A 13,182-nucleotide genomic window follows, 5' to 3' on the forward strand; every position below is an offset into this window, starting at 1 on the left:
CAGATACTCTATTCAGACAAGGTAGCAATCTGTTAAAACTTTAGTTGATTGTAATGTGTAGTTTTAAGTGAAGCATTAGTCATGCTTGTCCAGCAACCAGTTTGTTGTTCAATTTAATTAAATCCATATAGTTAAGAAATTTTATGCATACATTTGTACCAGCCAAAGGTGTTATTTTTAAATTGAAAATAATTTAAATTATGTACTGACATATTTTTTTACTAATCACACTAATAATGTAAGAAATTTATAATTAAGTAATGAAAAAAATCTCTATGCTTAGTTGGTCAAACTTAACCAATATATCTAACTACTCAATCTTTCTTTTTTCTTCCATAATTCCAGTTTCTGTGCACTGCAGTTGACAAATCTACCTGCACTTTAAGTATTGGCAGATAATTGATATTTAAATCTAACAAGACTTCGCATATTACATAAAATTCTTTTGGAATAACCACTTCTGATCAACTGTTTGTGAAGACCTAAGCAAGTCGCAGATCTAAACTAAACTGATTTCTAACAAGAGTAATCTGAAAGAGACCCACAGACTAAATTGATAAAAAAATTCAGACTTGCTTTTCCCCCCCTAGACCTGAATGCACTGAATCAATTTATTTTTCTTTCAACTAATTCTATAAAATAACTGGGGTTTTTGTCACTGTTGTTTTTCTCTAAATCTTATCTCTCTAGTCTTTAGCAGTTTGCAGCTGGCTGGTTGGTTAGGCCCAAGTGAGGACAGGATTCTGGGTATCGTAAAAATAAAAGGAGTGTGAGAGGCAAAGAAAGCAAGAAAGAAGGCAAGAAAGACTCAAGTCACAGGATAATGACTGTGTTACTTACATAAATTGCTATTGATTCCTTCTTAGTAGAAGAGAGAATTTAAAATTAAATGGAATAACAGTAGGGATACAAAATGAACAAAAAGAAGCAAACTAGACAATACCTGCTGCATTTAACAGCTACTCATGAGAAAGAAAATCTTTGCTACGAAATTATATCTCAAGTTGTGGTCTTTGAGATCTTCAGGACATGTTTTAAAACTACCAGAAGGGTAGAAGCAGAAGAATCAAAGTACTAAGTGTAGTGAAGGAGTTGTTTAGAAAGAAGAGAACAAAAAGCAAAGAAACCAGAATATAATTTAGTGCATAGTTAAATCTTAAGGCTATTTCTTGCATCCATCTTGCCTCACTAAAACTGCTAGAAGCAGTATTGAAGGCTTCAGTACTTAAAAAAGAAAAAGCTTCTTTATCCAGAATTTCTAAATGTTAAGAATAGAACAGTGGTAAGTCCTTTCTTAAACATAAGTTACTGTGATAAACATGAACCCCTACCAGTGTTAGAAAGATAAATAACCTGAAAACATAGACATTGAAAGTGATTCTGTTCACTGCATAACAGTGCAGCTGTGTTGTACAGTGCATTGATTATCTCTTGTCTATAAGCAAAAATCCAACTCACAAACTGCTGGGGTGAGGTAAATTGGTGACTCCTTAGGCACAATAAATATTCTCACCCACACCCTGGTGAGGTGCCAGAAACTTGCAATACAGCTTCACAAAAAAACCCAATTTAATTCTTTATTTTATATTTAATTATAATTTATTCCACAGGTGGTAGCTTTCTGTAACGAGAAAAAGCTTTGTCCATCTGTCCCTAAAATGTTGTGCATTATGTGTATTTCTTTCTTGATGCAGACTGAAAGCTGTGCATACCAGAAGTCAGTCTTACTTACAGTATAAAATGCTGCTAAGATAGCAATGTCAGCTATACTTTACTATGGCATCTGGGAAAGAAGGAATTGGTTAAAGATGCAATATGAAGAAAAGTGAAAGAAAAGTCCTTCTCTCACATGAAAGTGGAGAAAGATCTCCAGACAATGTTTTGGCAATTTTTAAGCACTCTAAGTAACAACTGCTGCTACTATCACACTGCACAGGGATCATTGCATGTGCAGCAGCATGGTGACCTAGTTCAGACAGTTAAGGGGCTAATTTTTGGCTCTCATAGCAGATGAGGTTGGTATCACAGCAGTTCTGACTCCAGTTATTTAAATAATTGTAAAAATATACCTTCAAAAGGGATTTCCAAGGCTCAGAACTGAGAAACTCTACTAAACATATCTAGGGTAAAGAAAACTGAAAAAGCCAAGAAGATTATTAAGTAAAATACAACAAACATGTAGGTGTGCTAGTTTTGGCTGGGATAAAATTAGTTTTATTTACAATAGCTGGAATGGGGCTATGTTTTGGATTTGTGCTGGAAACAGTGTTGATAAAGCAAGTATGTTTTAATTACTGCTGAGCAGGGGTTATGCAGAATCAGTGCTTTTCATGCTCCTCATCCCATCCCACCAGTGAGGAGGCTGGAGGTGCACAAGGAGTGGAAGCCAGGATAGTGGAGCCCGAAAGACCACAGGGTCAGACCATATGGTGTCATGCTCAGTATATAAAACTGAGGGGAAAAGAAGGATGGTAGGATAGGTGATAGGGCGCTGCTCCTCTAGGGATGGCTGAACAACCACCTGCCCATGGAAGGGGATAGGTATTTTTTTTTAAATTTACCTTAATTACAAGTTATTTTTATTTTGACACTCTTCAATTCAAACTTGAGTCCATTCCTCTTTGCAGCACTCTTATCTATCACAAAATATTCTCTGTTAAGATGACTTAGGCAAACTTCAGTGCTTCAGTAAGGAACATAGTATAATTATCCTCTTGTTGTAAACTTTCAAGCTGTTTTCTTGTCCAAGCAATTCCTAAATGCATGTTTCTTAACTCCAGAGGGAAATTTTTTTTCTCTGCCATCTATCACTGAGACTTTGTCCTAATCTCCTAGACAGTGCTTGATAACTGAAACAATGTATGTGCCTCATCTGGCCTCTGCAGCTCCTCAGACAGGGAACTGAGTGTGACAGCCAACACCACATCATACTTGGTGCACTGAAGGTTCCTTGGTAGGCTCCAGGAAACCTAACCAACTCAGCTGCAGGGTGGTGTGTGCAACAGCTGTCCCACACATCACTGAGCACCAAGGCAGCCAGCATTGCTCACCCTGGAAGAGTTACCATGACTTAAGGCCTCCAGCTGAGTGACTGTGGCTCACATGTGGGTTCAAGCCAACACAACTCTTCAAGACTGAATTAATTTGACAGCTGCTGTGACTATCTTCCTCTCGTATACCTACAGGGTGAGTAGCTTCCTTCAAGATCTCCTCCACTGATGACAGAACTGTTTTCCTGCTGATCTGACCTCTTTCACCCTTGCAGGGTGTTCAACGGTTTGGTGCCAGATGTCAGTCAGTAATGCCCCCATGTTATAAATGATCAAATCTGTAGTCAAATTTATAAAAATTTAACAGATTTATTAGATCGAATAACAAAAAAATAGAAAATTTTGAAATCCCACCACAGCCAAGTCAGCCTCGGGTGCAGCCGCTGGGTGATCTTGGGTTCCTGCTGACAGAGTGACAGTGTTTCCCCTAAGGTTCACCCTGAGTGCTCTGCGCAGCCAGCTTATATACAGTTTATTCTGCCTGAGGCAGAGATGACCACATATTTCTTTGTGTCTCCTTGCATGTAAAGTTGAATCCATACATGTGCAGAAACAGACAAAGACAATGCCCAAGACCCAGACAAGTGTCTGAGTACCCAGCAGAAGATGTATTCACATGGAGTAGGTGATGCTGGCTCCTTGAGTACCGTAGATTTAATCAGTACAGGTGTATGGTCTTGTGAGCTTCTCGAGACATTCCATTAATCATCTCCAGGAAGGTCCAGATGATATCTTCCAAATCCTGGTGCCAGAGGAAACCCCCTCTGCTAGCTCCAGTCTCTCCTATTCAGATCTGGTATTGTCTCCTCGTTGTCCGGGAATCGTTTACAATGTGCATAATTCCGTTCCCAGTCAGAGCGACTGCAAACGTAGCTCATGGCCCAGGGCTTCCCAATTCATACGGTAACAGGTTTGATATTATCTTAATGCCTTCCGGGAATTGGTTATAATGTGAATAGAATGCTGTTCCCGGCCAGAGTGGTTACAAACATAAGTTTGATTTTCTCCTAATATTTTATACATACATATATCTATTTCTACAGCATGAATTATCTCTGTCATATATAACACCCCACAATCCTCTTGCAGAGTGACAGAGCCTTACAGCGCAGGTGTGCTTTCATGGGGAAGAAGGAATGTAAGCTGCCTCCACTTTCCAGCGCCGTGCTGTGTTGTTTACAGCACTCTCTCAGTCAGCTGCTACTTTCCTTTGCCACTCACTCTAAGAACATTTGGACACACAAAATACTTTTTTGCTTGTCTGTTGCTTTTTTCGGGGTTGAGTTGTTCGGTTTTTTTCCAATAACAACCAAGCGTCTCGTTAAACCATGCCGATCACGGGAAAGGAGCAGGTGTAGATATTTGGATTCAAGGAGGAAGGCCAGCTCCCTGCCTGGGAACAGTCCAAACCTCTTTAAGCACGCTTCATCACCGCTTGTGACCACGTAAAGTGAGAAACGCCGTTGCATTTGTCGTCGGGCCGTGATTTTACACCGAAAACCGCAAACAAAACCCCTGCGCAGCGCAGTATCATGCGACCCTGCTCCTCGGGCAGCGCCCTGCGCCCGCACATCGGGATGGGAGTATTCCCAGCACTAGGCAGAAGGGAGGTAAGGGCAGATGGCGAGCGGGAGCTGCAGCGAGCCCGCCGGCTCCCAGAGCGACCGCACGACTCCGCCGGTGCTGTGCGATGCCCAGCAGCGGCGCTGCTACTCATCGCCCCCGCCCGAGGCTCCTCCTCCCGCTGCCGGTCGGTCCCAGGGCGCAGGGCTGACATCACGCCCGGGGTTTCCATCCGACCGCGGGAGGGGGAGGCTGAACGGAGCGGCGGCGTGATGGCGGCGGTCGCCAGGACTTAGGAGTCGGCTGCGGAGCGGAGCTGCGCCCACCCCGGTTCTCCCTGCGCCCCTCCCAGTGTGGTCCTGACCCCATTGTTCGAGCGATAGAGCGAGCGAGCCCGCGGCGCGGGCAGAGCGGAGCCGGCAAGAGCAGCGGCGGCCGCACAGGCCCGGCCGCGGCCGCGGGAGCCGCCCGCGACCCGGGGCTGCGGTACGAGCGGCAGTACGCCCCGCGGGGCGCATCATCGGGGTCCCGGGGAGGGTTGGGCCAGTCGGGCCCTACGCACTGCAGGTAGGCAAAGGCCGCCATGGCTCCCTTCGCCGGCCGGGAGATGAAAGCCAGAGGGGGGCGGGCGGTGCGGAGGAAATGCGGGCCCGCTGCCGGTCTCGAGGGGGGTCGATGCCCGGCTGGCTCGTCGGGCCCTCTGCCTGTTCTCTGTGGAGAAGAGGGAGGGATTCTCCGGGACCGAGGTGGGCAGTGTGGCCGAGCTGCTCCTGCGCGCTCCTGCGGGGGGAGCCAGTGCGGAGCCACCCGGGCGGCCCGAGAGCGGCTCCGCTCCGGGCCGTGGGGGGCGCCGGGGGAAGCGATCGTGGAGGGCGGCGGCGATGGCCTTGGAAGCGCTGCCAGAGAGCGGCGCCCGTGCAGGCCGCGCCGATTGCGATGCGAGCGGGCGGCGCTGCCCGCGCTCCCTGTGGGCGGGCAGCGAGAGAGAGGCCCGGGCGGTGGAGGATGAGAGTCAAGATCGGATCGGCCCAGAGCAGAGAGCAGGCGGTGGGGAGAAAGTTTTGCCGCCGCCCGCGATGTTTCCTGAGTGTCCAGGGCGCGGCGGTTCGTGCCGTCGCGGGATCTCCCGGCGCCCCTCGACTTCCCCGCGGTGTCCCCAGTCGTTCTTCGCGGCCCCGCTGTGGCTGCGGGGCTTCTTCCGATCTCGCTGCCGTTCCTCATCGCCATTGTTCGCGGTCCGGAGCGGCCCGGTGGTGTCAGCGCAGTGTCCGCCCCAGGGCGAGAGTTCCCTCACCACCGCCTCGATGGGCTCGGGTTTGGGCTGTAGCTTGTTCTTGGGGAGCACCCCGGGGCAGGCAAGACCCTAATCGTCTTCACACCACTAAGTCCACGAGGGCGCGAGTTGATCTGATTATCACTGAGCTTATACTTGCGGCCTATTTACCGTGAGCTTAAACTTTCTCTGGCTGCATCGAATACTGACTGCGTAGTAATCAGGCCTAGGAGACTAATGTATACGGTATAATGATCATTCCATCTCTGGGATCTTGCTGATTTGATTTTGTGTAAGCTCGTGTACAGTCTTTTATCTTCCCGCTCCTGCCCACAGCTGTAAGTGGGTAGCATTACTTGTGTTCCTGAAAATGCTTGCACTATATTTTGTGTATGAAATACATTTTACTAAGAAGATCTTAGCAGAATATTAATATTTACTTACCTCATCTAGTAGGCATTTTTTCTTTAATATTTACATCTGTTTTGTCCTGCATTCAATACTATGCCCAAAGTTCAGACACGACATGCAGTGCAGATAGGCAGTAAATTGTTCTCACTCCACAGTACTACTGAAAATGTGATTTCTGTAATTTTTCCTATTCTGGAGCTAGTAGTTCAGCAGAAACTGAGCACCATCCATGAAAAGTTGCATAAAGAAGCATAATGGCAAAAAGAAGTGCGCTAGACCCCTGCTGCAGTCAAACAAAAAGCAAGACAATTTTTCCCTGCATTTTGTGTATTTTATTTAGATATTCCAGTTTTTAAAAAAATAATTAATATGAAGACCTGTTGTTATCTGGACATTATTTTTTCTTGTTTTCACAGATAGCAGGAATTTTTTTGTTTTTCTTCAGAAAAGGAAATAGTGATAAAGTGATCAGCCATGAACAGGTAACACACACACAAAAAAAAGCTTTTTTTGAGTTACAGACATGATGTCAAACATGCCCCCTTTCACTGCTAGTGGAAAAAAAAGTTTATTTTTGGTATATCTTTAATTGCAAACATACTTTAAAATTGTGTTAATCTTTTCCTTTCCTGTTTTAGGTGTTTTGGGAGAAATCTTGAATACCCGCTGAAAACACTAACGCAAACTCGTGCAGTGTCCAGAAAACATACAGAGTAGCAAGAAGTGGATTCCTGATATCCACCTTGTACCTTGAGTGGACTTCTATTTATTTTTTTAAACTTTTTAATATTTACAATGAATGGGCACAGTGATGAAGAAAGTGTAGGAAACAGTAGTGGAGAGTCAAGGTAAGCACTTGTTTATTTCAGTTATTCTTGGCTATGTATTTTCTTACATTTTATTTACTAAAACTAATTTATATTTGAACTGAATGCTGAAATGTAGTGGTTAGCAGGCAGATCGTCGTAAGGAAGACTGGCTTTGCTTTCTTACAGGTGCTTAATCTGCTTGTTACATTCACACTGCTTGTTACGTTCACATCATTTCAGCTAAGAATGGGAGTGATCATGTATATGTCTTACATAATAAAGCTGAAGTAGCATTAAAGCCATGTCAGCATCCAGCAGCATAGTATCTCTCTTGAGGGAAAAAAGTGCCTGAAAAAACAAATTCAAAACCATTGAATTAAAGTGTTAAAGCTATCTTCTATAAAGTGCAACGCACACACGCATAATATATGTTGTATAAAACCCTAATTAGGATGTCTTTAAAGAAGCAGTGGTTCACGCCAGTTTTTGATATGAAATACTTTATGATTCTGTCATTCTTCAGAGCTGCCAGACTTGTGTAGCTGAAAGTGTTAACTTTGTTTTTGGAAGTGAAAGAACTGTTGTCCAGCTGTGTTCTTAACTAAAAGGAAACCTAAAATCAGTTCTCTAATGTCAAATTACAGTCTTCTATCAAGTGCAGAACGTTAAGATGTTTGGAGAAGGATTAAGAATGTCCTTGTGTTTATGCAGGGTGACAGCCAGTTTGTAGGGGGTGGAATTAAGTTCACTTACTGAAACAGTTCTAAGTTCAAAAAGCCCCTCCTGTGCTACAAAGTTCAAATTTCTAAAACTGGAAATATGATAAACCTAGAGGTTTAAAAATCAACTTATCAATAAAAGGTGAGCATTAGACTTCTCTTCTAAGAGGTGATTTGTGACTGTGCTGTTTTTCTGCCCCTCTTCCTGTCAGATTACAGCCTGTTCAACTGGTTAGCTAATTCTGTCAGTCAGAGGGCCATAAAGAAAACTACGTTCTGCAGACTATGAAACTTACAGCTGGGTAGAGAGAGATCTGAATTACTGCCTCAAGAGAAGAAATGCAAGAACAACATATAACTGGCAGCTAATCAGACAGCCTGTGCTGGCCATCAAACTTCTACAGTGTATGATGGACTGGGAAGACAGGGAAGAGAGAATTGTTTAGGAGACCCTGGGTACAAATCACAAGGAAATTTATGAACAGTGAAACTAAAGAGACTTTTATTATTGTGTATTCTTATGTCAAGATTCCGGTTATATGCAGAAGTGTCGTAGAAAGACAGTAGATTCTCAATTTTGTGAATAATTTGTAAGCTCTTAACACATAGTAATTTTTGAAGATTTCTGCTTCCTATAAAGTTGATACTGTTACAGTTAACAAACAAGTATGAAGTCTCTTATGGGAAATAATATTGCTTGTAGCTTAAAAAAAAAAGGCAAAACAAAACCTTCCAAGGAACATGAACCTACCTGGGACAAGTTAGCATGTGAATTTTCTTACTGCTTGAAAGAAGCCACCTTGCTAAAGGTCTATGGAGAATCTATTTTGTATTGAACTGTGATTGCTCATAACTATCTGTATATCAAAGTTACTTAAAAGCTGTAGCAGTTCATAAGACTAAAGTAACTAAATGTCATAAAGTTACCACGAATTTAATGAAAAATAAGTATCAGGAGGATGCACAGTGCTCAAAACTTCGTTTTTGCCTGGAAAGTGAGGCTTTATTCTTCCTCTTAAATGTCCTGCTGAGCACATCTAAAAACTTTTATAAATTTTAAAATCCAAACAACTCTGTTTCCTAGACTGTGTCACTTGATAACCCATAGTCTAATTCACAGGCAGGCCTTGGAAAGTTTATTTTCATGTTCATTATCAGAAAGCTGTTTGTATAAGTGAAGCAAGAAATCTTGGCATTTAAAATGATGGAACTCTCTTCAGTCTAACCTAGTTCTGTTATTAAAATAATGCAAAATATTTTTATATTACTTAGCCTTGGTTTATAGCTGAGCAGTTTTTTACTTTAAGGTGTAGATTTCGAGTACTCTAGATGATTTTCACCCTGAGGTGACGTACCTTAGCAAGGTGCAGCTGTAGACAGATACTTTACTGTAACTTGGGATGTGTTGCTGTAATTATCCTTCTAATCTGGATGTATGAATTTTAGAGGATGGAGGTAGAAATTGGCAACAGAATATGTTTCCTAAGCTTATAGTGATCCCATTCTGTTCAGAATGCTAGGGGTGGAAATGAAATAAGTGAAGAAAGCAATTGAGAACTGCTGCTGGGAATGCATTGCAAAGAAGATCAAATTCAAGAATTAGTAGGAAAAAAGAAGAGGTGAAGATGAGTACAGTGATCATCTAAGCGGCAGCATTGGTGTTAAGTAGGAGAAGTCTTTGAAAACTTGTGTCAGTTTGCAAATTTGATACTGCAGAAGTGCAGTAAAGCAGTTTGCTTGCCTTTGGTATATGGTGTCAAGTTCCATTCCTGTGTTGTTTTATTATCATTACTTTCATTTATTTTCATTCATTTCAGATTTTCATTCATTTTACATTCATTTTATGGAAACACCATGACTTGAAAAAGTTGTTGAAAGTTTGTAGTATTCTCAGCAGTAGGAGGGCTGGAGAAGGGACTGATCATAGACCTTTGACTTGGTGCACTGTGGTAAGGGATTGTAGCTTGCCTTTATTCACCGTGTCTAGATATGAAGGTGATTGTTTTTTCTTAAGTGAGAAGAATGAACAGTTTGCCACACTGCTTCACACCTTTCCAGCATTGCATCTATTCATCTGTCTGCTAGATCACTAGAAAACTTTCCCTCATTGCAGGTATTCATCCTGAAGTTCTCTTTTGCTACAGGTGGAAAAGTGCATGGTCACACCATTTGGACTTTCTTTGCCTATTTCAGCCTCTGAAGCTCTAAATCACTACTAGAACTGAGCGTGATGGAAATTGTTGTAAACATTGTTAACTAATCTTGTTTCTTGGTGTTCCAGTTTCTGTCCAGTAATCACAATGGAGTCTAGTTTCCAGTTTCTTGTTTACTAGAAATAACTATTCTATAATGTTTTTATGTAGCTCAAGGTAAAATATCACAGATACTGTTTATCTGGATAGCAAGTGGGTGTAGACGCAGACTTATTAGCAGTATGCTGAGAAGCTTACTCAAGCAGAGTATCTTTGTATAGTGTTCTTGACGTCATTCAGTACAATTCATCATATAAACTTCAATATGAATACATACATTCAAGTTACATAGCAATAAGAAAGCTTAATCAGCAAGGAAGGGCAGTTGTACCTGAACTGCAAGACAAGTGCTAGGTAGAACAAGGACTGCAGCAATGAAATGTTGGCACTATTAGAATAACAATCTGATTTCCTATCTCTTTGCTGTTATGTGTTTCTGCAGAACAAGGTATAGAGGACTTGAGCATACCTTTCTTTCCTAGGTAAAAAGGCATGTGCTCAGTGTTGCTTGAGTGGTAGGTAGCTGGCCATTTTTACAGTAAGCAGGAAACAGCTGCTTATACCAAAGACTTCTACAAGTTTTTACACACTTGAAAGTTGATGTTAAAATAAGATAGGAATTTCAGTGGGTTTAATTTGTTTTGTGAACTGCATAATCTCTGAACCACATAATTAAGTAAAGATGAGGTCAACAGGCTTCAATTTACTCTATAAATGCATACCTTCCATAGAAAGTAAAGATGATTTGTTTAAAGCTGTGACTTTAGGTTCTTGCTTTCCTGAAATCTAAGTAGGAGTTAAAATAGAGATTGACCAAGCATATTTGCAGAATTATTTGTATGCACTGGCTTCTTTTTAGTTGGAGTTTAATAGATGGTATTAGTAAAAATGTGTGTATGCATCAAGAGAGAGCCTATAAATAAAACTGTATATATTTAGATACATATTTACTGCACAGGAATTCTCAGATCAACGAAAGTACCTGAATGGTGAAGAAACCTGTTGGTAGCATGAACTGTAAATAGCTAGTGGATAAAGCAAGCTCTTTGCAATATTTTTCTCCTTAATTTACAAATGGTTATTTTATCAGGAACAATCTCTTAAAAAATTAAGCATACTAAAGTATGATAAGGTGTCCAAATCCAAGTTAAAAGCATCTTTTCCCTTCTTTTTGGAAGAGTTCAGAGAGAGCATGTATCCAAGCCCAAGTATTTTTTTCCTAGAAACCTTTCTAACTAAAAGGAAAAATTAAAAATTCATGGTCTGGCTCTTGATCTGCATGTGATCTTAACTTTGGTTTTGTAACTCTTGCTGAGTTTATCCCTGTGTTTTGTGTAACCCAACTGGATGTCACATACCTGTACCACATATTTTGAATTAAATTCCTTTATTCTGAGAGTTTCAGGATTTTAGCTGATGCAAGCTTTTCATGTTCCTCAAAACAAAGTGTTACGATACCAGCAGTGTATACATCAGACCTGTCCAGATGTGGTCCCTCAGCTGTCTTCAACTGTTTTCTTTGGTTGGGTTTTTTTGTCTGTTTGTTTGTTGGTTGTTTGGTTGGGTTTTTAAAGGCTTGTTTTGTTTGTTTGTTAAATTCCATGTAATACTTTTTTGCTGGTAGTCTCTAAGGAGCTTCCAGTAAAGACATCATTGTGTTGCTGCTGGATCCAGCTATGTGTTGAAGGTTTCTCAGATTACACAACAAAGTAGTAGACCCCTGGTAATCACTGATACCTCCTGCATGTGAAGCGTTCCTGGAACAACTTTGTGCTCTTAAGATGTGTGACTTGCATCTTTCAAATAAAGACTTCCAATGTAGTTCATAGGTTCATGAAAGTTGGTAGGTAATTAGTTTAATTTTGATAACATTGCTTTGCTTACAGTAGCAGCAGCAAATAATTAGTCTGCAGGACAGGAAACACAAAATTGGTGAACGTTAGCCCATACCAGGAAAATTCAATGCAGTTCATACTCTGTAATAGCTGAGAACAGGAAATAACATTTGGCAGATTGAACATTATACTCTTTGTGCCCTCTGTTCTTTACTGGCAGTGATGAATAAGATAAATCTGCCTTATGCATTGTAATTAAGTTAAATAGTTAAGATTTCTGGAAGAAATAAAACTGTATACATAACATTTGCATATAGAAAATTATTTGTAATTTTATGAGTTTGCCATTTAGTATCTGTTACTTCTGCATATTTTGAATGGGCTCTTCATATTCCTATGCTTTTCTTCCTTCAGCTTTTTTTAACAAACCCAGCAACCAAGCATCAAAGGAGACAGTCCGTTGTCATCTCAGATAAGTTTCAAAGACTTTGCAGATAGAAATCTCTTTACTTTTTAGTGTGTTGAGTTTCAGTTTGCTTAAATTCTTACACTCTGTCTTACTAGCCTTGAAACAGAAGATAACTAAGGTAACATTGTCTAATGAATGCACTTCAAATCAGTGATGTTTAATTAGCTGTTATTGGATCAGTTACTATCCTAGACAGGAGTCTAAATTTTCTGTCAGTTCTTCCAGAATGTGGCTTGTTTAGCTTTCCATTTTAGGATTTGTATTCCTAGTGCCTAGATTCTCAGTGTACGATCCTCTCAGGGGCATCTTGTTCTAAAGAATCAACTAGTGAAGCTGAACTTGAGACTGTGGCAGCTAAACTAATGGCTGTGTGGCAGGACTTGTTTTGAGCCTGTCATTTCCCCAAAGTGTTCCCCAGTTTCATTGCATAGGTATTTATCTGGGGAAGTTGGAAAAAAAAAATTTGTTTTAACCTGTTACCTGCTTTGGTACCTTCTTTAACCTATGTTTCTTTTCTTTCAAAGAGTTCATAAGTAAATACTACATTCAGGCATAGATTTGAATATGTAGGGAGTACCCAGAGACAGTGTTCATTAAAAAACCAGACAAATTCTTTTCAGAGTGTTTCTAAATTCCATATGAAATCAGATTTGACATGTGCTGCTGTACAGTTGGAACTATCAAGGGCTAGAAGCAAGAGATTTCTTAAGTCTATATCCTGGAAAATGCTCTTTCTAGACTTTACACCTCAGTTTGTCAACATACACGAAACTAATTTTTCATGTACAACTTCCGTCCTGA

The 13,182-nt window shown here is 41.1% G+C and overlaps 1 protein-coding gene across 2 annotated transcripts in view; it reads left to right on the forward strand.

The window, feature by feature from the left end:
* The first annotated feature begins 4,851 nt into the window (after positions 1-4,851).
* Positions 4,852-13,182, forward strand: part of LOC118699215 (chromodomain-helicase-DNA-binding protein 1) — a 55,308-nt gene continuing 46,977 nt past the window's right edge. Inside the window, exons 1-2 of one of the 2 annotated variants that reach the window (XM_036403054.2) lie at positions 4,852-5,180; positions 6,936-7,145. In XM_036403054.2, coding sequence (XP_036258947.1) covers positions 7,093-7,145 — 53 coding nt within the window. In that variant the 5' untranslated portion in view covers positions 4,852-5,180; positions 6,936-7,092. The remainder of the gene's footprint in view (positions 5,181-6,935; positions 7,146-13,182) is intronic. The other variant, XM_036403053.2, reaches the window with a different exon arrangement.

Source organism: Molothrus ater, chromosome Z, assembly GCF_012460135.2.
Source record: "Molothrus ater isolate BHLD 08-10-18 breed brown headed cowbird chromosome Z, BPBGC_Mater_1.1, whole genome shotgun sequence".
Lineage (NCBI taxonomy): Eukaryota > Metazoa > Chordata > Aves > Passeriformes > Icteridae > Molothrus > Molothrus ater.